This window comes from Peromyscus maniculatus, chromosome X, assembly GCF_049852395.1.
Source record: "Peromyscus maniculatus bairdii isolate BWxNUB_F1_BW_parent chromosome X, HU_Pman_BW_mat_3.1, whole genome shotgun sequence".
NCBI classification, from domain to species: Eukaryota; Metazoa; Chordata; class Mammalia; order Rodentia; family Cricetidae; genus Peromyscus; species Peromyscus maniculatus.
In genome coordinates, this window is record NC_134875.1 from 78,084,397 (window position 1) to 78,109,696 (window position 25,300).

Consider the following 25,300-nt stretch of genomic DNA (forward strand, 5'->3'; position numbering starts at 1 on the left):
CCTTAAATCTAATCTCCTTTGTTTAGTCTTTTTCTAACCCTTGACAACAACTTGTAACCAACCCCCCCTAAACAATGAAAATTATCCCAGACACAAAACCCATTAAAAAGACCAAAAAACCACCCACCCCACAATCTATCACAAGGTAATGATAAGATTTATCAGTTACTAATAAGTAACGTTCTAGAAGCCTCAGAATTTCATAAGAAACACCATGTAAATAGCAAAGGTTAGAAGAAGGATTTCTCTATCACTTGGCACCAAGCCAAGTATATTGTATAAAAAAATGTCCTACTTGTTCCTTCGATAACCAAACTCTATTACCTGCAGGGAGCAATCCAAAGGGTATACAAAGAAATTAAATTTGGCAGATGGATGTGTTTCATTTTGCAGAATTTGCAAGATTAAAGTATGTATACCATATGACTGACATCTATTCAGGATTTCAATGGGCAACTTCTATGAGTTCTGAAAAGGCTGATTCTGTGATTATACACCTATTAGAAGTTATGACCATCATGGGAATACCTGTACAAATTAAGACAGACAATGCCCCAGCATATGTCTCCAATAAAATGAGACAATTCTTTGCTTATTACAATATAAAGCATGTTACAGGTATTCCACACTATTCCACAGGCCAAGCAGTCATAGAAAGATCCAATTAAACTTTAAAGGATATGCTAAATAAACAGCAACAGGTAACAATGACTCCTAGAAATAGATTACATAATGCTTTATTGACCTTGAATTTTCTCAGTGCTGATGAGAAAGGAACAACAGATTTGGACAGACATTGGATGACAGACAAAACTTCTGACCTAAATCAACCAGTTTATTTCAAAGATATGTTGACCTCAGAATGAAAACCAGGGATAGGGCCTACATTGTGGAAGGGATTTTGCTTTTGTTTCTGCAGAAGAAGAAAAGCTTCCCAGCAACCACATGGTGGCTAACAACCATCTGTAATGAGATCTAGTGCCCTCTTCTGGCCTGCTGTCATACATGCTGTATACATAATAAAAAAAATAAAAAATCTTTAAAAAAAAAAAAAAAGCCTGGCGGTGGTGGCACACGCCTTTAATCCCAACACTAGGGAGGCAGAGCAGGAGGATCTCTGTGAGTTCAAGGCCAGCCTGGGCTACCAAGTGAGTTCCAGGAAAGGCACAAAGCTACACAGAAAAACCCTGTCTTGAAAAAAACAAAAACAAAAACAAAAAAAAAAGAAAAGAAAAGCTATGGATAACAACAAAATTAATAAAAATTCTATTCAAACAGGAGAAACCCGTTGATGAGAAGAAGTAAAAGCTCATCCACCAATGTGACATCTCTACAAGTTGTAAGAAAAATTTAACAAACAAGGGTTGGGTCAGGGTTCTGTTTTTGTCTTTCCAGGATAATGGAAATACCCATCTTCCAGAAAACATAAGGCCTTGGATATCCAGACGTCTACATCAGAAAGAAAGAATCTATTGGTACCAATCTACACAGAGTAATATCTCACTGCCTAACATCTATATCTCTTTAACTCTATTAAAGTTGTGGTTCCAATTCAATTATATATCAAGCTGACTTTGGAGTTGGAATTTGGCTCCCTCCTTCTCTAAACCCAAGCATATTGCTAAAAGAAAAGGTTAAGAGATTCTGTCTCATATCAGAAGAGCTGTCTGGTGTGGGACAGATGAAAAGCAATAGAAAAGGACCATTGTCGTCAAGATTCTATTTCTCTCCATGCTTATTCTTGATTTCTTGGAATCCTTTCTTACATGTCATGTTATCTTTAAATCCAAACTTTCCATTTTGATATTAATAATGTTCAAGTTTTCCATAGTAAAAAAAATTAAGTTTTTTCCAATAGCAATCTCTGAAGTCTCTAGAAGGAAGATGGGGCCCCACAACAACTCTACCCAGTCCAGAAAGATGTCATGGTACTCACAAACATTACTCAATAATCAACCTTGGACTGAAAACTCTCCAAGATAATTTCATAGTAAGATGGTTCATCACACTACACTTCTAGCCAGAATCTCAGACAACCTTACCCATTACTATGAGACTGGCTGCAGAATCTGCAGTTAGTCCAACTGAGACTTAACTATCTGAACTTTCTTACAGGACTCCACTTCACTCCCTGAACAGCAGGAAGCAATTCCAAGAAAATGACACACCTTTTCCCCAAAGGTTTCATGTTTTTCCATGTTAAGTATAATGATTATAAGATTAGGAGTGGAGGAAAACATTGGACCTGGTATTTCCCTTAGGAAAAGAAAAAAGGGGGAATGGATAGGTATAGGATATTAAGGTAGATTATTGCATATACTAGTAAACTGATTTAGTAAAATATCAGCCTTAGATACATTGCACTTTTATGGATTCTTGTGTATTGATACAAGTGTAAACTATTTTTATATTCTTATTCCAGATAATTTGTATATTGATACAAACACAGAACCATATTTGTTGTAATGTACATAGAATTTCTACTCTTTTTTTTCTTCTTTTATTTTATTTTACAATACTATTCAGTTCTACATAACAGCCACAGATTCCCTTGTTCTCCCCCTTCCTGCCCCCCTCCCCTTCCCCCCAGCCTACCCCCCTTTCCCACCACCTCCAGATCAAGGCCACCCCCGAGGACTGAGATGGACCTGATAGACTCAGTCCAGGCAGGTCCAGTCCCCTCCTCCCAGATTGAGCCAAGCGTCCCTGTATAAGTCCCAGGTTTCAAACAGCTATCTCATGCAGCGAGCCCAGGACCTGGTACCACTGCCTAGATGCCTCCCAAACAGATCAAGCCAATCAACTGTCTCACCTATTCAGAGGGCCTGATCCAGTTGGGGACCCCTCAGCCTTTGGTTCATAGTTCATGTGTTTCCATTCGTTTGGCTATTTGTCCCTGTGCTTTATCCAACCTTGGTCTCAACAATTCTCACTCATATAAACCCTCCTCTCTCTCGCTAACCAGACTCCCAGCAGACATCCACGGCTAGGCCCCGGGTGGAGCGCTGGGAGTCTGGTTAACGAGAATTTCTACTTTTATTTGAAATGTTTGTATATTGATACAAATGTAAAATTAGATTTGTCATACTGTATGTATGTTCTACCTCTGTTTAGGATATTTGGCATATTGGTACATATTTAGGATTGTTGTCATATTTCATATTGCACTATACATTCCTACCTCTGTTTTAGCTATTTTGTGTATTGTCACAATTTTGAGGTCATTGTCCTTTTACTGTACATTTTCTCACAGACTGTTTACCCTGTTTACATGAAGGCTTAGTCCTTAGGTTATCTAGGTAGATAAGACTTATAGATTTATAGTCACCTGTGCTTGTCATCTCTATAGTTATATTAGTTAGGTTCTCCAGACTTGTAGAAACATATGTCAGATGGATAGGTAATCTTCAAACACTTCATAGACCTAGAGAATATAGCATTTAAATGTTTTGATAACATGGAATTCTGTAATGTGAGACACGATTGCTCCTGGCAGCACTGATCTGATCCTGAGAGAATGTTGGGCTTCTGAGACATTTCCATTTGTAAGTTTGTCTTCTTGGCACACAATGGCCTACTGGGCAAAGAACTGCCCTTGCCTTGACTGCTGACAGTAAAATGGTCTGAGAGATACTCTAGTCCTGTAGCCAATTTGAATGCATTAACAGTGCTAAGGTGACTTTAGCTTTAGGTGACTATTCAGGCTGTCAGCTGTCTCTGTCTACTCTCTAAAGACTCCCAAAAGTTGCTTGCATTCTTCTCCCATTTCTCAGGTATTGTTATATTCCTTCTCAGATCTTTGGTGGGATTGAAGACTAACAGCTATAGTTACAATCTTCTTGTATCTTAGCTAGAACATATTAAGTATTAGATTCAGGTTCTTTAGGATAAGACAACTTTTGTAATGATATTTGTAATATGCCATTTACCTATGGTCCAGACTTCTCTGGATTTTAGTATTTTGGTATGTGTCTCTTGTTTGATGTTCTTATTGTAGTTCCATCTTGTTTAGGTCATTATCCCTTATTCCTACTGGACAATATTTGATAATCATTCCTATTGTATATAGTTTTGTATTAATTAGAACTTTCTTATTTAGGCAAAAGGGGGAGATGTAGTGGTAGCTGTTCCAGTTTTGACCTTGAAGGACCACCCTAGTGAGGCAGACAGTAACTGCCATGCCTACCTATGACCTGCCCCTGGGGCGTGGCCGAGATGGGAGCGCTTAAGACCCAAGATCCCTATCAAGTCAGAGTTTTCCAGAGAACCCTGCTGGACTGTACCTCACCTCTCCCAGATCCTGAAACCAACCCCTTTACTGGCTGTAAGTTAACCCCAAATAAACCTCCTTTTAACTACCAGATAAACTATGTGGAGCTGCCTTGTTAAATCCCCATGTTAGGGAAAGGTTGGCAGAGGAAGGAGGGCAGAGGAAAGAAAGCAGGAGGAGACCTTAGGAAAGGAGAGGAAGGTAGTAGGTTGCAGAAAGGAGGTGGAGGAAGAAAAATAGCAGAGGAAAAAGAGAGGAGAGTGAAGAAGGGCAAGAAGAAAGAACAGCCGGGCAATGGTGGGGCATGCCTTTAATCCCAGCACTTGGGAGGCTGAGGCAGGTGGATCTCTGTGAGTTTGAGGCCAGCCTGGTCTACAGAGTGAGATCCAGGACAGTCACCAAGTCTACACAGAGAAACCCTGTCTCGAAAAACCAAAAGAGGAAGAAGAAGAAGAAGAAGAAGAAGAAGAAGAAGAAGAAGAAGAAGAAGAAGAAGAAGAAGAAGAAGAAAAGGAAGGAAGGAAGGAAGGAAAGAAAGAAAGAAAGAAAGAAAGAAAGAAAGAAAGAAAGAAAGAAAGAAAGAAAGAAAGAAAGAAAGAAAGAAAGAAAGAAAGAATAGGGATGAGGTGAGAGCAGAGAGGAATGCAGCAGTGGTTTGAGGGAACAGAGTAGAAGGAAGTAGGCCCAAGGAGGAAAGGAAGAAGGGATGTAGAAGTACAAGAGAACAGAGGGAGGAGTGAACCAGAAGAGAAGACTGAAGGCTGAGGAAAGAGGACAAAGGGAGGAGGAGATCAAAGGGAGGAAGGGGAGAGCATGTAGAAGGAAAACGTTTGGAGGAAGAGGGGAGTAGCGGGAAGAGGTTGAAGTGGTAAGAAATTGTGTAAAGAGAGGTAGACATGAAAGGGAGGAGCAGAGAAAGAGGTGGGGAAAGCAAAGGGAAGAGAGCAGATTCCAGAGGGAGGAGGAGAGTCCAGAGAGGAGAGGATGTATGAGATCAGAGGGAAGAAGATAGAGGGAGAAATGCAGATCAGATGGAGGTGAAGGACTGGCAGAGCAGAGTGTGATGTCATAATCAGGGTGGGTGGGGTCAGGAGGAGGAGAATGTAATCAGGAGGTGAGAGCAGAGGGAAGAGAGCAAATCCCAGAGTGAGGAGCAGTGTCCACGGAGATGGATGGGTAGGGGCTGGCCAAGGGAGGAGGGCAGATCAAATGGAGCAGGAGGGGGTGGAGTGTTGAGAGCAGAATGTGATGTCATAATCAGGGTGGGTGGAGTCAGGAAGGAAGGGTCAGTAGGAGAGTAGTCCACAGGTAGAGACAGAAGATGGCAAAGAGCCAAGGGAGGAAGAAACCATAGGTAGGAGGAAAAGGGGAGAGGAAGAAGGTGGAATGTGGGAGAGATCAGACAAACAGGACAGAGGAAGATAATGGGCATAAAGAACAGGGCTGAGAGAGGAGGGACTAGAAGCAGGCAAGTAGGGAAGAGTGTAGAGGTCTAAGAACAGAGGGAGAAGTGGACAGGAGGGCTGAGGGAAGAGAACAGGCAGAGGAGATCAGAGGGAGGAAGGGCAGAGGTGGGTAGATGGAAAAGGCTGGAGGGGGAGGTGACTAGAAGGAGGTGGTCCCAATAGGTTGGCATATGTAGGAAGTTTTGTGAAGGGAGATGTACATCAAAGGGAGGAGAGGTGAGATGAGTGTAGACAGAAAAGGAGGGGTGTTCAGGAAGGAGAGAACGGATGAGCCCAGAGGGGGCATGGCAAAGGGATGAGAAGAGGGAGGCATGCAGAGAACAGAATGTAATGTCGAATTAGGGTGGGTGGAGTCAGGAGGAAAAGGTACAGAGGTGGAGAGTGCAGAGAGCAGAGGTATGATGTGGAAAGAAGAAACCTCAGGTAGAAGGGGGAAGGAGGGCAGTAGGGAGTAGAAAGATATCATAGGGAAGAAAAAAGATGAAGGCCATAGAGACTAGAGCTAAGGGAGGAAGGGGTATTAGAAGGAGGAGTGTGGAGGTCCAAGGAAATAGATGGAGGAGTGGACAGGAGGGCTGGGGGAAGATGCAGAGGGAGGAAGAAAGAGCATGGGTAGAATGAAAATGTTGGAGGGAGGAGGCCAGAAGAGGTTGGAGTGTGCAGCAAATTGTGTGAAATGAGAACATCAAAGGGAAGAGGTAAAATATGGGGAGGGCAGAGCCCAGGAGGAGGAAGAATGTCCAGGGAGGAGAGGAGGAAGAATGTCCAGGGAGGAGAGGATGGATGAGAAGGAAGGAAAGGGAGGAATGCAGAAAGCAGAGTGGGATGCCATAATCAGGGTCGATGGAGTCAGGAGGGAAGAGTTGGCAGGAGAACAGAGGGAGATCAGTCCAGAGGTGGAGAGAGCAGAGGGTAGAGGGCAGGGAGCTAAGGAAGGAAAAAAAACCATAGGTAGGAGAGAAAGAAGGTCAGTAGGGGAGAGAAAGAAGGTAGAGTGTGGTAGAAATCAGAGGGTGAAGACGAAAGCAGAGCAAAGGGCACAGAGAAAATAAAGAGGGCGGCGGTGGAGGAGGAGGAAGAGGAGGAGGAGAGTGAGAACTGCAGTGGAGGCTTGAGGAAGTGGGGCAGAAGCAAGAGGTGCCAAGAAGTATGGGAATAATAGAGGGAGGAGAGCAGAGAGGAGTATGGAGGTCTAAGAACAAAAGAGAGCTCATGGACTAGGAGAGGGAGCAGGAGAGTTGAGGCAAGAGAAGATGGAGTTCAGAGTGTGATAGCATGTCAGGGAGGGTGGAGTCAGGAAGGTGGTATCAGGAGGAGTGAGGTAGATATACAAGAGGTACAGTACAGTAGAGTCCAGAGGAAGGGAGAAAGAAGAGGTAGGAGGGGAGGCAGCAGTAGAGGGGTGGATAGAAGGTGGAGTTTGGGAGGGAAGAGAGGAGGGCAAGTGGCACAGAGAAGAAAAACTGGAGGAGGAGTGCAAAAGGAGACAAGATAGGAATGTAGAGGGGGGAAATGGAGGTAAAGGGCACAGGAGATTCAAGGATGTGAAAGGGAAATGGAAAAAAAATTGGAGTATGGTGGTCTAAGAATAGAAGGAGGAGTGGACAGATCAGAGGGAGGAGGTCAGAGGAGGTTGGAAGGGGGAATTGTGTGAAGGGAGATGGAGATCAAAAGGAGGAGAAAGAACAGGGATGGAGTAGGAGAGCAGGAGGAGGGTAGAGGACTTTTGAAGGGGAGAGAATTGGGTTGAAAGAGGAGAGGAGGGGAGGGGAGGAGAGGAGAGAAGAGGAAAGGAGAGGAGGGAGGGATACAGAAGTGGATTTCTACACTATACTTCTTTAGTAACACAAATCTAACATTTTGCTTAATGAAGAAAAGTTTAAACAATATATAAATATATCAGGGACAATTACTAAAAGTAAAAATGAGTTCATCTATGTAATTCTATCATCATTAAACAAAATAGTGAGATGAGTAAATGATCTTGATAAATTCATTGAAGAGTTATTTGGAAAACTAGATAAAGAGATTCATAGCATCTCTTCTAAACGTAAGATTTTTACAAGAAAATATAATCCAGCTAACTAATACTGTTACTTATAAAATTCCAAATGAAGTGTTATTCATGCAAGTGTGGAAATCAAGGAAGACTTTTTCCAAATATAACTATTAAAACACAGCAATTATACTCCTGTACATCATTACCTATTAATATCTTTGAAAGAAACAATGCTAATATAGTAATACCGCTTCTTACAGTGCCTTTGTACTACCAAAGTGATATGGAATACTCAAGTTCTTCTGATGGTTCATTCCATCCATTTTTATATTGTTCGAAATTTGTAAAAGAAAACATACAAACAAGTGAGAAACACATACAGGACAAGAATCTAGACCACGACAGTGAATCAAAAGATATGCTACAGTGTCAACTGGTGAAAGAACTTATCTCTGTGGATCACATTCGATCCTCTGGTAGTGCAGTATCTCATTCATATTTAGATCAATCCGAAGGTAGCTCTTCATTCTACATTTTTCCACTGAATAAGAGCAAGCCTCAAGGAAAATCTGCAGTGAACATCTTATCTGGTGAGAAAAAATGTCTACATTACAATATTGAGCATACCAGCAATTCGCATCATCGTGTCCTTTATGGAACTGGTAAGGGGGAAGTGGTGCTTAGCCAGCCATCACCTCTAACTGATTATACAACAGATGTATTTATCAACCCTCTGGCACCAGAAGCACCACCATTACCATCTGATTGGCTGATTCAACTTACCAGTTCTAAAGGACCATCTGCTCCTAGAGTTGTAAGCTCAATAAGCTCACCAGTAACATCTCCAATACTTGTTTTGGAAACTACAACTGCAACAACATCTGATTGCTTAAAATCCACTTCTAAAATAGATCTAAAGATGTCACCTGAATTCACTTCAACACCAGAATCTCTTGAATGTTTTGAACTGCAACCAGATGATCTAAGTCCACAGAGTCAAGATCAGATGATCCCTCCACATTTATATGCATCAGTAATTTCATGGGATTCAGTTGTGGATGTTACTGACCACACTTTAGCTGTACAACCACAACAATATTCCACTTATCAGTTCATAAAGTCTTTTCCACAATCACTGAAATCTGCAAAGTCATCACCAGTATCTCCATCAAAATCAAGATCTGAATGTAGACCACTACCACAAAAACAAGTCCAAAATACATCAGGGCCTTTGAGTGCCCAATTACCAAGATCTTCCAGGGTATCACATCATTATCTTTCAGTATCTGCCTCATCAAGCCCCAAGACACAAACTGCTTCAAATCTGTCACTGTCACCAAAACGTTCGGTGAGCCACTTAACAAAACTTATCGAAGCACAGTCAAGATCACCCATGACGCATTTACCACAATCAAAACTATCATCTTTCACCTCAACAAAAGTTACCACTCTACAATCATCATTGTCTTCTCTGAAATCTACACCCATTTCAAGCCGTAAAGCTCTAGCAATAAGTCAGCATGCAATAGTGCCACCATATGCCGATGTAAAGCAAAATCCTCCATCAATCCTACCTATATTGAGCAAAGCAAGGAAAGCGTTGATGGAAGCAATAAGAAAAGGCATTCAACTACATAAAACTCGGGAAAGTATACCAAAAGGTGAAACCGAGTTTCCTGAAAATGAAGCAGATATCATCCGGATCCGTCGTAAAGCTATGGGGTATAATTCAGGAAAATCAGATAGTGAGACTGACTGGGTTGAATAAATGAACCCATCAGAAGTAAAAATGAATGTGTACTATATTGTTCTATTACATCTAAGTCATTTCTAATGTTTTAATTTTTCCCCGAGAATTACCTACCCTATAACTGTACACACAAACACCAAGAGCATACAAAGCTTTAATTGTTAAAATAATGAATTTTGTGTAAAAAGTATCAAGAAAATAATGTGTGTGTGGTGTGTGTCCTATTATTAAAACAGTCTATTCTGTGGCGCAGTATTGGCAGTTAAGGTCCAGGCATATATCTTTAATGGTTGAGTCAAAACTATTGGGAAAATTTCATCTACATAGCAGCCTTTTATGGGTATTCATGGCTGCTGTGTTCATGATCGCAACAGTGTCTTAGTTACTGTTGTATTGTTGTGAAGAGACACCATGAGCAAGGCAATTTATAGAAGTAGCAGCTAATTGGGGAGTTGCTTACAGTTTCAGGTGAGTTCATGACCATCATGGTAAGGAGTATAGCATCAAGCAGGTAGGCCTGGAGCAGTAGCTGAAAGCTTACATCTGATCCATAGCACTTGGCAGAGAGAGACCCTGGACTTAGCATGGGCTTTTGAAACCTCAAATCCCACCCCTAGTGACATACCACCTCCAACAAGGCCACACCTCCTAATCCTTACTAAACAGTCCATCAGCTGGAAACAAAACATTCAAATATATGAACCTATGGGGGCCATTCTCATTCAAACTACCACAAACAGCTATATCATATTCACATGGCAATGTTTTACAACAGTCCTCTCCTTTCTCCAATGTGGGAAATTCTGACAGCTCACGATAGGACCTGAATACATTGAACTACAGTTGTATTCACTTAATCAGATAACTCTTTTTTACTCATTTTCCCAGTACCCTTTCAAATGAATCGTCATTTCCTTTTTTTTTTTTTTTTTTTTTTTTGAGATGTCTAGGATCATCTGGTGCATGGGATGTTAGGATGTAAGCCCCAAAGATTTTAGTATAATCACCAATGTGACTTTACTGGATATGGACCACATCCATGTCTACTCTCAAGGAATGTATATGAAGTCTATCTTAGCATCAGCCTTACAGATTCACATGTTGCACTGACAATGAACATCTGAAGGGATTCAGACGCTGTTACAGACTGCCTACCTCTCCATGTTGTTTGGTAGACCCATAACTAGATAATACATTCCTAATAATGAAAACATCATATACTTTGGATACTATAATGTTATATAGGCTGCTCGGGGAGAAAAATCATCAATCAAAAAGATCTCAGTTGTAAACCCTGCATGTTACAATTCCAATATAACAGGTAAGATATGCCCACGGACCTAATAGTGGCTTGATTGTTTAGGCTATAACCAATTGCTTTCCAATTGGATTTAAGTCTGCTCCATGAAAGAGTATGCATGCCCAGTATTATAAACCCGGTCAAAAACCTGTGTGTGGATGTCACAGACCTTAGAGCAGAATGTACTACTGATGTTTTCCTAAACGGACAGGTAGTAAAACTGCTTATTAAATTTTGAGAGTATTGCTTTTCTAAGTCTGGATCAGAGAACCTACTTTTGCAGATAGCTATAGGTGGTGCAGACTCATAACCAGTAAAATTCTAAGGATAAGTAATTTCTGGGTGTCCAGACCTATAGGGAACATCTGTATCATACCCATTTCAAGACCAAGGAAATATCTTAGAAGAGGAGGCAGAAAGATTGTAAAAGTCAAAACTAAGGGCATACTGGATCAGAATAGTATTTTCTGGACATGGCGGTGCCTCTGTACTCATGAGTTCACAGCAGTAGTAGGTGCCTGTACCAGACCTGCACAAGATCAGGTCAATCAAGAGTCTGCCAAGGATGGAGGAAGGGCACACAAGGCACCAACCTCCGAACTGAGGAGCTATTGGCAGTTGATGGCTGTTAGGGGAGGGATAGTTAAGTTTGATGCAGGGATATGACTCCTGATACATTTTTTTATGCAATAGATGGTGCCACATACCTGCATACATGCATAGTATTAATTGGACTAGGTGTATGTGCTAGTTATTTTTAGCTATCAACCTGACACATTCTGGATGGAGGAGGCCATTTACTAGAGTATGGACAATTTACCAGTAGCTGGGTATACCACTGAAGAAAAATGACACCACACCACCAGCAGCTGTTATATGTCAGTAACTGCTCAGCTTGTGGGGAAGGCCTTCCCCAACCTATGAATGAATGCTGAAGGGCTCAGTCTGGTGCAGGCCTTATGCATTTGCTCACAGCTAGTGTGAGTTTATGTACATAACAGTCATGGCATGCCTAGAAAAGACAGCAGTTCATTTCACAGCACTCTACTCCATCCTCTGGCTCTTCCATTCTTTTCACCAAATCTTCCCTGAAGTTCCTTGAGCCTTTGACGGGTATGATAGGTGTCCTGTTTAGATCTCAGCATGCTACAATCATTTATTCTTGACATGTTGACAATTTATGGATCTCTACATTAACATCTACCCACTGCAAAAGTTTTTCTGACCAAGTTTGAGCACGCTTTCTTTCTTTTTTTTTTTTAAATGAAACTGGTCTGATGTAGTGAACCTGGCACTGGTTATGAGACTGATATCTCAGGAGAAGGTGTCATTTTTAGGACTAGTCTCTCCTAAAAAATTGAGCACCCAGTACTAACCCAGTTAGTGTTGGCTTGGTACCAAGCCCATGTATAACATCTGTCCCTGTGACCATGGTATATTTGGTCTTGAGCTCACTGAGAAATAACAGAAATGTCTGAGGAAAGCCCATGACTATTGTCTTCAGAATGGCTAATCTGACCCCTTCATAATTAAATTATTCTCTACAGAGGTTAGAAGTCATTGTGGTTTGGTTAGGATGGGCCAGACACAACAAATTGTTTTTCCCTTAGACAGAATATCTTAACATGCTTCATATTACTGGACTCAAGAGAAAATTTACTGAGGTAGAAATCCCATGGATTCTTTGAATAGAGTTTTCTTCCCACTCTGATAATTATTTATGAGTAACTCTAGCGTAGTTTCTACTTCTATTCTAGAGGAGTTTCTACTTCTCTTCAGGAGTTTCTGACTACTGGAACCAACATAAGTAACAATGTGGGAGACCAGCTCACCCTTCCCCCTCCCCTGGGTTACTCTTGAGGAGAGAGGGATAAGAGATTTAGATAGAAGGGTAGAGGGGAGAGAAAAAGACAGAAGCACAGGATAGCCTTGGGAGGGTCTGGATCCTAATCTACCACCCCCTCTGTCTCTTCTAAAGGGCATTTTAAAAGGAAAGCCAAGGGGTGAAGCAAAAGACCTCCCCCTAGCACAGCCAAGTGCAGACCCTTCCAATCACCTGGTAACCACCCATGAGGTCAAGCCATCCTCTAATGCAGCTCTGCTGGGTAAAGCAAGCTCAGGTCTCACTAGGAACCTTTGTAGGCCTCCATATAACGGTGTGATTTTTTTTTCAGAAAGGGGATCAGGTTCTTTGGAGATTAACCATTTTGCCATCATGTGATGTCCCTCAGTCCATAGTCAATTTGACATTTTCACAAGTAAACTTTATATTAAGCTATATAGCAAATGCTAAGTTTTGTCAGTGTTTGTAATGATATGTATTCCAGGATTTTAATTTCACCTATGTTATAAGGTTTCATAATATCTAGAAGTGAGGCCCTTCACTTTTGTTACCACAAAGAAATATTAATAATCATTGTTTGGGGTCATAGAGTTTGCTTATACTGATAAGCTATATAAAAATGAATTATTTCTCTTTCTTAATCTACTTGTTTTGCTCACTGAGGATGTGAATAAAGGTTTCTGGAAAAAACACCACACACCTTAAACTGACTCTTCTATCAAGGCTGATTAACTATTTAGAACTTCTGTGACTAGAGTAGTTGGAATGTTGCAGGTCTAGAGCCTAACTATAATTTATCTAGGTATTTCTTTGTGCACCTCTATGTCTGACCTAACATCCCCATGACTAACTGATAAAACCTTCTGGAATGCATTAACTGAACAAAACAATAGTTTCCACCAACTAAAAGGCTAAGAACATAACCAGACAGTATTGGAAGACAGCCTCGACCTGAAATTTCTTCACATTGCAAAAACCTGCAGACCTGATATCTTTACCAGGGCATTTTATTATTTTTTTAAGATCTATTGATTGATTGATTGATTGATTGATTATGTATACTGTGTTCTGTCTGCATGTATGCCTACAGGCCAGAAGAGGGCACCAGATTTCATTACAGATGGTTGTGAGCCATTATGTGGTTGCTGGGAATTGAACTCAGGGCCTCTGGGAGAGCAGCCTCTGCTCTTGACCTCTGAACCATCTCTTCAGCCCAGGACATTTTAAAAGTGCTTTGTTTTGCTGTTATACTGAAACTTCACCAAACTCTTAAGCATATAGGAACATAAACTTGGGGGTAAACCTGAATCTGTGTTCCCAGGCCAGAGTGATTTCAGATTTAGCTTCAGAATAAATTGTAACTGAGAGCTGTGTTTTTGCATTGAATGGGAGTGTTAACAAATGACAAGTATTACTGAACAGTAGTATAGAAATCAGAGGGACAAAAGCAAATATAATCAAATAACCAAATGGTTTCCCTGAGTTATTTGTACCCTAATCTCTGCCAGTTAGAATGTAGCTAGAAGTACGTTCTGTCCCCACAAGCCTTTCCCTGAGGCTGCAGTAGACTAATAAGCCTTGCACAAAGTCACTGACCTATATAGCCAGGTACTACAGGATTTTTAGCAGAGTCATAAAGAATAAAAGTCCCAGACTCCTGTGCTATACTTGCACCCGAAACTTCACCCGCCAAACTTCTGACCCCACAGTCTTCCAATGTTATGGATATGGATGGATCCGAGTGCAGAGATCACCTGCCAGTATTCCAGGGTCACCTGTTAAAAGGACAAGCTTCATGTGGCCCAGGGCAAAGAATTTTACCAGAACACAGGGTTAGAAACAGGAATCACGACATTTTATTATGAAAGGAAAGCACTGTTGAGGATGGGGTAGCGTGCTGAGAGAAAAGCGTATACTCAAAAGCAGTGGGGCCACAAACTGCATGACTGTTTGTAGGACATTTACATTTTGCCCTTAGGCTTTTTCTGCTATTTGTATGCTGCCTGGGAGAGGAAGGGCTTCTAGTCCTCTGCCAACTGGCTTCTTTCATGTGCTAACTTTGATCTTTGGGTGTCAGGTGGACACTAGTCCTTGCTCTCCTGCCTTACCAAGACCATCACAGCACCTGGGAAGTACCAAGACATCTCCATGATGCTGTGAGCTGTCTATTGCCTATTCGACTTATTGTCCAAGACTGTTGCAACCAACCACAGGTGACATCAGCTGGAAGATGAGCACAGTACTTTGGTGCTGGGTGTCTTCCCCTGACAGTGGACCTGTTCGAGTCTTTGTCCACAGACAGGCCTGTAGGTGATGGTGATTAGGATCTGCTCAGTGCTGGGTTTCATTAGTGCATCACAATGACTCCAGGGCAACATCTTAAGATTACTTTCCTTTCCTACATTTACAGTAACTTGAACCATACTAGAGTGTCAGAGACTGGGGTAGTGATTGTAGAGGCAGACCCTTGGCCACTGCTAGGTTTGACCTACAAGCTAATCACACCACAATTTCCTCACATTCTGACAGATATTAGCAATCACCCTACTGAAAATATGGGTGTGAGTCTGCCTAGGGGTAGGGGGAGAGGGACTTCAAAGAAGAAATGTTGAAATTACAGACCAGAAACAGCAGTCTTCCCTACCTCTGATCTTCAGGGTTGATTCTGGGACCCCCTGCTGCTACAGGAAGAGAAAATAGTCTTTCTGAGTTTGAGAACAGACTCCCTAGGTGTCTGGATTCCAAGAGAGTAGCAAGAGCAGGAATTTACAGACCCCAGGTATCACAGGCCTAGGATCATTACCCAGCTGTTATTTGGAGTTCACCTTAACTAAAAAGTGCTCTTCCTCCACACCCCCCTCACATCCTATAAGCCACAGAGTACCTAGATTTGAATCTTCATTGTCCCTTAGTGCAAGATGTCCCCTTCCCCTCAAAAGACTTAAAATAGAAGTTTGGGAGTTTTATTTTTGTTTTGCTTTTCTAGATGGCCAAATCTTTTGCTGGCGTTTAATAAATCTTATAGCTTCAAGCAATGATCTGCTTCATTTCATACCAGGCTCGGAGGTTTTCTGATCTGTATAATCTCAGGGGTGCACTTCACCTCACAATAAGCCGGCTGAAACATCAGTCTGTCCCACCTGGGTGCAGGTCTCCCTGCCTGGTGATGAGGTAGTTCCATGGAGGGCAGGCTGGGGATAGTGTTGCTTGAGTTTGTGGGACAGAAAAAGTCTTGTGGTCACCAAGGCTTCCTGAAATTTGAATGACTTTTTGGTTGTAAAATGGAGGTGTAGCCTGTCCATTACAAGAATAACTAGTTACTACGTGTCAAATATTGAAAGGTTTTCTAGAACACAAGAAATTCTCAAATTTTTTAACACGAAAGTATTTTGTGACTTTAAATTTTCATCTTATAAAAATAAAACACTAACATAATTTGTGCCTCCTAGAACTACTGTATGAATTAAATGATAATGCATACAAAGCACTTATCAAGCTGAAATAGTTTTATATAGTATAGATATGGATGGCAGCCACTGTAACTTCATTTGTGGGTATCACTTACATTTTGTAGTTACTACAAATTATTTGAAACATACCTGATATGTGACTGTATGGAAACTTATCACAGGGACCTAACTCCCCAAAGAGTACTTGTTTACAAGTTAAGTATTGTTAAATGCTTTTCAGAATATTACTTTTAATTGTGAAGACTCCTTAACATTTCTTTTGTTCTTTTCTTACTATATTTTTCCTTTGAAAGAGCAAAATTATCAAAAGCTGCTGTGGATATCGCTCTGTATAAATAAAATGCTGATTGGCCAGTAGCCAGGCAGGAAGTATAGGCAGGACAAGCAGAGAAGAGAATTCTGGGAAGTGGAAGGCTGAGTCAGAGAGACTCTGCCAGCCACTGCCATGGAAAATGAGATGTAAGGTACCGGTAAGCCACGAGCCACGTGGCAACTTATAGACTAATAGATATGGGTTAATTTAAGATATAAGAACTAGATAACAAGAAGCCTGCTGCAGCCATACAATTTATAAGTAATATAAGTCTTTGTGTGTTTACTCAGTTGGGTCTAAGCAGCCGCTGGACTGGTGGGTGAGAGAGATTTGTCTTGACCATGGGGCAGGCAGGAAAACTCTAGCTACAAACAGCCATCATTTGGCCCTTGAATGACAAATGACATGCCTTATGCCTTGAGCACAGAGCTGTAAGACCAGAAGTTCCTGTGTTGGTGACTGGCAAGACTGTCATCATGACATCTTGGCTGCTAGGAACACTTCACAGATGCCTTGAGGAAATTGCACTCCAGCTGTAATTAACATTGCTAAAGGCATGATTCCTTCTTCATGGGGCTTTACACAGGCTCTGAAAGAATCCACTCTGATAAGATAAGTGTCCTTGAACTTAAGATGACCCTGTTCACCCTGCAGATATTATTACTCAGGAATGGAAGGCAACCACTTTCTGAGGGGATTTCAGAGATCATCAAATATAGAAAATCATTCAGTAATCCCTCCCCTAACACTAAAATTGTTCTATAGGACATCCCTAGTAGAAAAAGCTTTCACTTCTGGGCCAATAAACTGGTACAAAAGATATACTCATTTCCATGCCAATTCTCATTTTTTTATCCTGTATCTGCAGTTCTCCAGAGTTTAGTCACCTTTTCTTTAAATTGATTATTATAATATCTGTAATGATGATTTTTAATGTGAACTTGCTACAAATTAGAATCACCTGAGTAGGGAGCCTTACCTAATGTGTGATGATCCACCCACATTTGGGGATACCTTCTGGTAGCAGCCCAGATAAAAGAAGTGCACAGCAGAAGGAAGATCCTCTGCCTACTGCTTGCTTGACCTTCACTTTTAATGGCTGAGTCAATTTACTCTGCTGTTGCTGCTGCATCCTTTGCTCACAGAAGAACCAGCATTTCTAGACTTCCACCATTGATCGGACCAGAGCTGCTCTAGAAACTCCCCAGGTGTTCTGCATGGAACTGGGACTACTGAGGAGCCCTGTCTTGTGGACTGAACAACTACTGGGTTCTCAGTTTCTTGGGTTTGAGATATCTATGGTTTCTATTTGAATGTAAGGTGACTTAAATTCTACACACACACACACACACACACACACACACACACACACACACACAAACACACACAGAGCTTGTTTGTTTATCCTACCAGTCCTGTTCCTCTAGACCACTTGTCCTAATATAATATCTTATTTCTTTTACCTGGACAGAAACTTTTTTGGAGGCTGGCTGAATGAAACACATTTTAGATAAGAGAAATTAAGCTTTGAAAAGTAAAATAATACAAGAATATCCTGGTTCCACTCACTCATGTTTAATATATTGACAAAATGAGCTTTGTAGGTTTTCATGAAAGGTAGTTGAGATAAACAATGTACTCTGCTCACTCTAGATCGCCATGCATTGTGAAGGCTGAGCATATGGTCAGCTATTATAGTATAAAATTAGACAATATAGCTTTTCGAAGTTGTAAATTGTAGGAAAGAGAATTTTAGGACATTAAAACTGTTTTCTGGTGTTAGGCAGATCTAAGCTCACATGATAGTATTCACTAGCTAACTGCATTAACATACACGAGGTACTTGATCTCCTTGTACTTCTGACCTTATTTGAAAGCAGTGGTAATGAGACTTCTCTAGGAGGTTGTTTTGAGAATTACATATCATAATATATGAAGAATGCCTGGTAGAGTAACTTGATTATAATTACCATTAGAAAAATAGCCACCAAAATTATGCATCTACTGATAGTTTTTTTTTCATTCTCTTATCTATCTAACATGCTGTAACTTCTCAGCTCCTCTTTTTGGATATCAATTTAATTTTGTCCACAGTAAGGTAGGTCTATACTTTCATTAATGCACCCTGAGGTTTGTTTGTTTGTTTTGGAGATAAGATCTCATCTCACTCTGCTGTATTGGCCTCCAACTGGAGAGTCTTTCCATAAATGCTGGGATTACAGCCATGTGCCACTACAACTTAACTTCTGTGTGATTCTTTAAATAATTATAAAATAAAAATGAGATATTAAGTGATCACATTGTCATTAGGAGAATTATAGAGTTAGGTCCAACACAGAAAGTTATTCAACAAACCCTTCTCTTACAATGTTAATTTTAGTTGGAGTGTCATTTTCCCCAGGCACCCCTGAAATTGTCAATGCAACCACAATGTCATGAACATTCTACAGCTAAATTATTTCTAAATTATTGTATTTTACACAAGCCATACCAACCTCTCTTTATTTTTGGAGTTGGATTTTGAGAACCAACTGCAGATTCTTACAATCTTTTGAATAAAGTTAACACATTTCTCAGTCTATCAGAATTATTTAGATATGTCACTGAAAAAAATCTTCATTCTCCTCTCTTTTGTAAAATCTAATCAGCACTCTTTAAAGATCTCCAACACTGCCATTATAAAACATGAGGTAGATCAGATGAGAGTCAGGAATAGAAATGTCAACAGAGCAGTAGACTCTTTTTTGGTAGCATCTAATGTGTTAGATATTTTGTTTGTGATCTAACAAATAAGACTTATTTGAAAGTCAGAGTTTGGAACTAAGCCACTAGTTAGTTATAGAGACCAGGTAGTGGTGGCACACACCTTTAATCCTAGCACTCAGGAGCCAGAGGCAGATGGATCTCTGTGAGTTCAAGGCCACCCTGGGCTACACAAGTTTGATCCACTCTAAAAGAGAAACAGAGCCAGGCAGTGGTGGCACACAACTTTGATTCCAGCACTTGGAAGGTGGAGACAGGAAGTGATGTAGCTGGGCAGAGAAAGGAATATAAGGTGGGAGGAAACAGGAGCTCAGTCTATTTCAGGCTGAGGAGTTGGCAAAGTAAGAGATGGTGGCTGTGACTTGCTCTTTTGTGTCTCTGATCTTTCAGCATTTACCCCTATATCTGACTCTGGGTTTTTATTATTAAGACCAATTAGGATTCATGCTACAGATTCTTTTCTGGCATGCATCGGACTATATTTTAAATAGTCCTATCTTTACTGCTTCTATTTCATTTCTTTAATAAATAACCTTAAATATAATGAAGCATATAGTACTCCCTCTTACTTGTGGAAGATACATTATAAGATCACAGATGATACTGAGTGCTATAGATGGTAGATTTTTTTTCTATGCATGCATACCTATAATAATGGTTAATTCATAAAGTAAACACAGAGATTAGTACCTAGCACTTATATAGAACAATTATCACAATAGTAAAGACACTTAAAACATTTCAGATATTTATGCCAGGAATTTTTACTCAATATTTTTGGGTTGCAGTTGACCATAGCTAAATGAAAGTGTGAAAAGCAAAACTACATGTGAAGCATGACTGAACCAAAAGTCTATACACTTTGATTTATTATACTGAAACATGAAAAATCACTCTCATTTTGTAGTTTAAATAATGGATTTAAACTTTATGAATATCATTTTTATGTTCAAAACAGTTTTCTTTTTTCCCATTTTTAATAAATTTATTTATCTATCTTACATCCCAGCTGCAGTTTCCCCTCTCTCCTCTCCTCCTAGTTCCTCCCCCCACTGCCTTCTGTGCCCACCCCCCAATCCACTCCTCTTTTCTGTTCATGAAAGGGCAGGTCTCCTGTGAGTATCAACAAAATATGACACATCAAGCTGCAGTAAGACTAAGCACCTCCCCATGTATTAAGGCTGGGCAAGGAGACCCCATATGAGGAATAGGGTCCCAAAAGCCAGTAAAAGGGTCAGACACAGCCCCTGTTCCCACCATTAGGCGTCCCACAAAAGGACCAAGTTAAAAAACTGTAACATATGTGCTGAGTGTCTATGTCAGTCCCATGTGGGCTCACTGGTGGTCGGTTCAGTCTCTGTGAGCCCCTATGAGCCCAGGTTAGTTGATTCTGTAAGTTTTCTTGTAATGTCTTTGACCCCTATGACTCCTACAATCCCCTCCCCTTGAATATACCTTTTACATATCATCTGTGATTTCATTTCTTATCTATGAAAAGAAATTATAGCATCCCTAAAGTGTCTCTGTTTCCATGTCTCAAAGCTTGAACTATTTCATAATAGTTATACCACATTTTTACACTTAACAGAAAGAAGAATTCAAGGTTAGAAGAAACAACAGCATTAACTAATGGCAAAAAACAAAACAACAGATAAAAATACCAGTCATAATAGCTCCTTCTTAGGCATTAGAAGAGGACTATGAAATGGAAGTCTTGAAATTGAAGCTTATTGGCTTCAGGCTAAATCCATCTCTGTCAATACTGCATATCTACTTCTGGCATTACTATGAATATTTAAGTTTTTATATCTCACATCCATGGTTTTAATTTTCTGTTTGCTTCTGGTACGTGACTATTTCCTTTTCTTACTTTCAAGCTAATGATGATATATAAAATGTTTCTGCTTTGCATTTTGTCTGGATTTTGTGTAGTGAGAGAAAGGGAGCTTCATATGTAACTCAATTTAAACTTTATATTTTACATATTTTATTATTCTATTGTATTCCTAACTTTTTAGTTTTAATATAGATAGTTCCTTCTTTTCCAATGATGGATAATATTAGAAACAACATACTGACTGTGGTTTCTCAGGCCCAAGTTGACAAACATCTTATATTTTCTCTCATTTGTGAATCTTACCTTCAAATCTTTTGTGTATTTAGCTTGGAGCACAGTTAGAAGCCAAAAAACATGGAAAGTGGATACATTAGGAGAGCAGGGAGAGTAGATTATAGGTAAAATGAAAGTAGTAAGATAAAAATCTGGGGGCAGAAAGGCTTACGCAGAGAAAGCTGTGGTAGTATGGGGAAAACCAAGGACTAAGAATAAGGGATAACTAAAAGGAAGGAGGTATGCAAAGCCATGTGGAAGTCTACTATACTGACATCCAACTTAAAAAAAACCAGAAGACTAGTAGAACACATGTAAAAAGAAAGAAGAAGGATGATACTGAGGGTTAAGGAATTAAGTAGAGATGGGGGAGAATGGGGTAGAGGATGGGAAGAGGGTCTGCTAATCAAAACTGAAGAAGTATGAAAGTAATGTATGGAAACTCATTAGTTAATAAGCTAATTTCAAAATACAACTTATAAAAAAAAGTTACCTTGCATAGACGATGTTGCTCCCCAAAGTCCAGAAGGCATAGGATAACTCCTTCTGAGTCATTGGGCAACAAGGCCTCAGAGGTCTCTAAGACAGCTCAGGTAATCGATTATTGCCCTTGGCTAACCACAATAATTGCCTGGAAAGACCCTTTTGCTGAAGACACCACACACATTTGCTACAAGAGATATAGAAGGCAATCTCAAACTGACTCAGAAACTTCCTCCCTGCTGGCTAGCTTTCATAATTCTGGAAGGTGTTATGCAGGATGCTTGTGTAGAAAAGACATCAGTACTCTTACCTAGTCCTGCATGCTGTAATACCAACCTGCCAGCAAGATGTAACCACTAGTGCAATGGTGGCGATGATTATTACAGGATAACTAACTGACTGCTGATTGTTTTCGCGGTCTGTTCCACAGGTGAGAGTTTCATGCCTGGTACTGTATATAATATTGGTTCAAAGCACATGGATTTGAAGGCCATAGGCTCTAGAGTAGAACTTTTTTTTTCAAGACAGGGTTTCTCTGTGTAGCTTTGCGCCTTTCCTGGAAATCACTCTGTAGACCAGGCTGGCCTCAAACTCACAGAGATCCACCTGGCTCTGCCTCCCGAGTGCTGAGATTAAAGGCATGTGCCACCACTATTTAATAACTTATTAAATAGTCATGTTGTCAAGTTGCCTTCTAAACATATATGTTTACAACCATAGACCTGGGTTGTTCTCAGCCTTGGTTGAGGAAACATTTTTTTTTTTGCAGTGGACATAATCAATGGATAGATACATAATTGATTAAAATGCTAAGAATAGAGACTGAGGGCTCAACTATAAGCAGAATATCTATTTTACATCATCCTCTCACACCAAGGCTCATGGACTATCTTAGAAGAGGAGGTAGTCAGAATGTAAATGCTGGGCAATGAGGAAGAGTGCTGTGAAATGTTGTCTTTTGGATAGAGCATGGCTTATGCAGTCATGATCTTATAGCACCTGTGGTTACCTGCATAAGACTTACAGACCAAGTCAGCCCAAATCATGGCATAGATCCTATGTATTATCTCCAGGAATTACCCCTTGTGGAAGAGCTATTGACAGTGGATAGCCATTGGGGGAAAAAGAGGATATAGCCACGGGTAGGACTTTCATGCTCTTGTGAATGGCCTCAAACCAATGTGCTTATGAGCAACTGTAACTAAATTTAGTAGGGTAACAATGACAACAAAAAACACGAAGTCAAGGAAACAACAAATTGAGGTGATATGGTAGAGTTGTAGGTAGATAAGTTCATACTTCATTGTATACATGTATGAAATTATTAAAATATAAGACAAAATTTTCTAAAGAAATGAACAGAATATATTTTTGTATTTCAGTCGCATATTCTGTTTAGAGCAAATTAATAAACAAAACAGATATTTTCTAGTAGTTGCTAATAAAAACACAAAGCTTATTTCCATAAACCAAATCTTTGCGGTCTTCCAAAGTGTGCATATTGGCATTCAATAATTAATATACAGTATTAGAGGTCTTTGAAAAGCTTATGATTCAGATTAGAAGCTTTATAAAAGGACCTCAAAGAGCTTTCTTGCCCTAAACGTCATATGAGAACACATCTATATGTGAATTAGCTCCTTATTAGTACCAAATTAGTACCTGTAATGAGGCAACTATATATTAACTCCTTACCATGCAAAAATCTCAAAATATCTTTATTCTGGACCTGTGGGTCTTTGGTACTATTAAATAAATTTTGTTGCCTGTAAACAATTCATATAGTATTATATAGCATTCTGTTATTGCAAACCAAATAGAATAATATATTTATTTACTGTAAATTGATGCAACATTTTACTTAATGCCTAAACTATATTATAGGTTATTTTTTTATACCTTGTTTTAATAGCTTTCTTTCCAAGCAGTTTCTACTTCTTTCTCCACTACTCCTTTTGGTCTTCTTCAAAGCTATACACAATTGATTGCCAAAACCAGCTATTTATAAGTACTGATATATTAAATATTAAAACGAGTCAAACAGCTCTTGGAGAAACTAATAGATTGCAGTCTCCAACCCCAGAGAAAGAAAGAAAAAGAGGCAGGGAAGGAAGGAAATGAAAATACAATTCACAATAGTAGGAAAGATTTTAGAAAATCTTGATATATTTTAAGAAAGAGTTTCACATATGGTTGTTCACTCTATACATCCAGGGTCAGCATCCAATACTGAAATTATCCTAGAGTTACATACTTGAGACAGTCTTTCAGAGAGCAATAAGATATCTTGAGAAATCATTAATTTTTAATTAATGGACAAACTGTTGGCATCAAAGGACTATTTGTTCAGTCTCTTCCTTTTCCTCATACATGGTCTGTGTGTATGCATTTCCGAAATGTGGGCTTCTGTCATGTGTTACAAGCAACTTGGACAACTGGGATGAGTGACTTAGACAAATTTTCTTCTTTAATCCTTGTCACAACTTTATGAACGTTTATTTCTATTCTAGAAGTTGTAGTTGTATCAGTTGGATTCAACAGCTGTGCATTTTGATCAGTAGTCATTTTCTGTAATGGTCTCTGTCTGTTGAAAAGAGAAGTTTCCTTGATGAAAGGTGAGAACTGCACTTATCTATGATTACAAGGACAAATATTTAGAATGTAGTTAAGGATCATGCCAGTTAAGTAAAGTGGCGGTTAGTTGTAGGTTCTCTTCCAAGATCCATGACTTCACTGGCCCTGGCTAGTTGACTCGTGTCAAGTACCAAGTATAATTTTCCTCTTGTTGAGGGGGGTCTTAAGTTCAATTAGAGAACTGTTGATTATCACCAAGGTAATGGTAACCAAGAGGTAGGGCAAGAAGGAAGTGAAAAGAAAAGAATTTAAAAGTAGTAGGAAAGAGTTTAGAAAATCTTGATATATTTTCTTGATATATTTTCAATCTGTTGGTTACTACCACTATTGTACTTTTATGGTTATCTTGCCATGCTGGTCATTGTTGTGTTTCATAGGTGTCTTGGGATTCTATTGCTGTGAAGAGACCAAGACCACAGCAAGTTTTATAAAGGAAAACATTTAATTGGGGTGGCTTACAGTTCAGAAGTTTAGTCTATCATCATCATGGTGAGACATGGCTGCATGCAGGCAGGCATGGTGCTAGAGAGGTAGCTGAGAGTCCTACATCTATGCAGGTGATAGACTTACTAGCCATGGCTTGAACATATATGAGACCTCAAAGCCTGCTTCCACAGTGACATACTTCCTCCAACAAGACCACACCTACACCAACAAGGCCACACCTCCTAATAGTGCCTTTAGGGAGCATTTTCTTTCAAACCACCACAATAGGCATCATAGCTGGGTAGGATTACTGGTTGTTTCCCTCCTTTGGAAGCTTGCATAGCACCTTCTGGTACCATAAAAGCTAGTGCTCAGGGAGGGGACATTCAAGTCAGGGGCAGCTCAGGTCCTCTGGGTCCTGTGTCTGAAGTGCAAGGTGTCTTTACCAATAGGGACTTAACTGCCACCTCTGG

The 25,300-nt window shown here is 40.0% G+C and overlaps 1 protein-coding gene across 3 annotated transcripts; it reads left to right on the forward strand.

Annotated features, from left to right (window-relative positions):
* Positions 1-3,950: 3,950 nt before the first annotated feature.
* LOC102911343 (uncharacterized) lies at positions 3,951-9,525 on the forward strand. Of its 3 annotated transcripts, none has more exons than XM_076561754.1 (2): positions 3,951-4,324; positions 7,996-9,525. In XM_076561754.1, exons 1-2 carry the CDS (start codon positions 4,189-4,191, stop codon positions 9,501-9,503), a joined length of 1,644 nt encoding a protein of 547 aa, XP_076417869.1. In that variant the 5' UTR covers positions 3,951-4,188; the 3' UTR covers positions 9,504-9,525. The 3 variants fall into 3 exon arrangements, with proteins under 3 accessions (XP_076417869.1, XP_042125431.1, XP_015841418.1); XM_042269497.2 differs by lacking the exon at positions 3,951-4,324 and adding an exon at positions 5,379-5,446; XM_015985932.3 differs by lacking the exon at positions 3,951-4,324 and adding an exon at positions 5,546-5,624.
* The last annotated feature ends 15,775 nt before the right edge of the window (positions 9,526-25,300 follow it).

Coding starts and splice junctions, on each gene's coding strand:
- LOC102911343 (XM_076561754.1), top strand. CDS start 4,189: ATGACCTGCCCCTGGGGCGTGGCCGAGATGGGAGCGCTTAAGACCCAA. Junction 4,325..7,995: donor AACCAACCCCTTTACTGGCT/GTAAGTTAACCC, acceptor CGCTTCTTACAG/TGCCTTTGTACTACCAAAGT.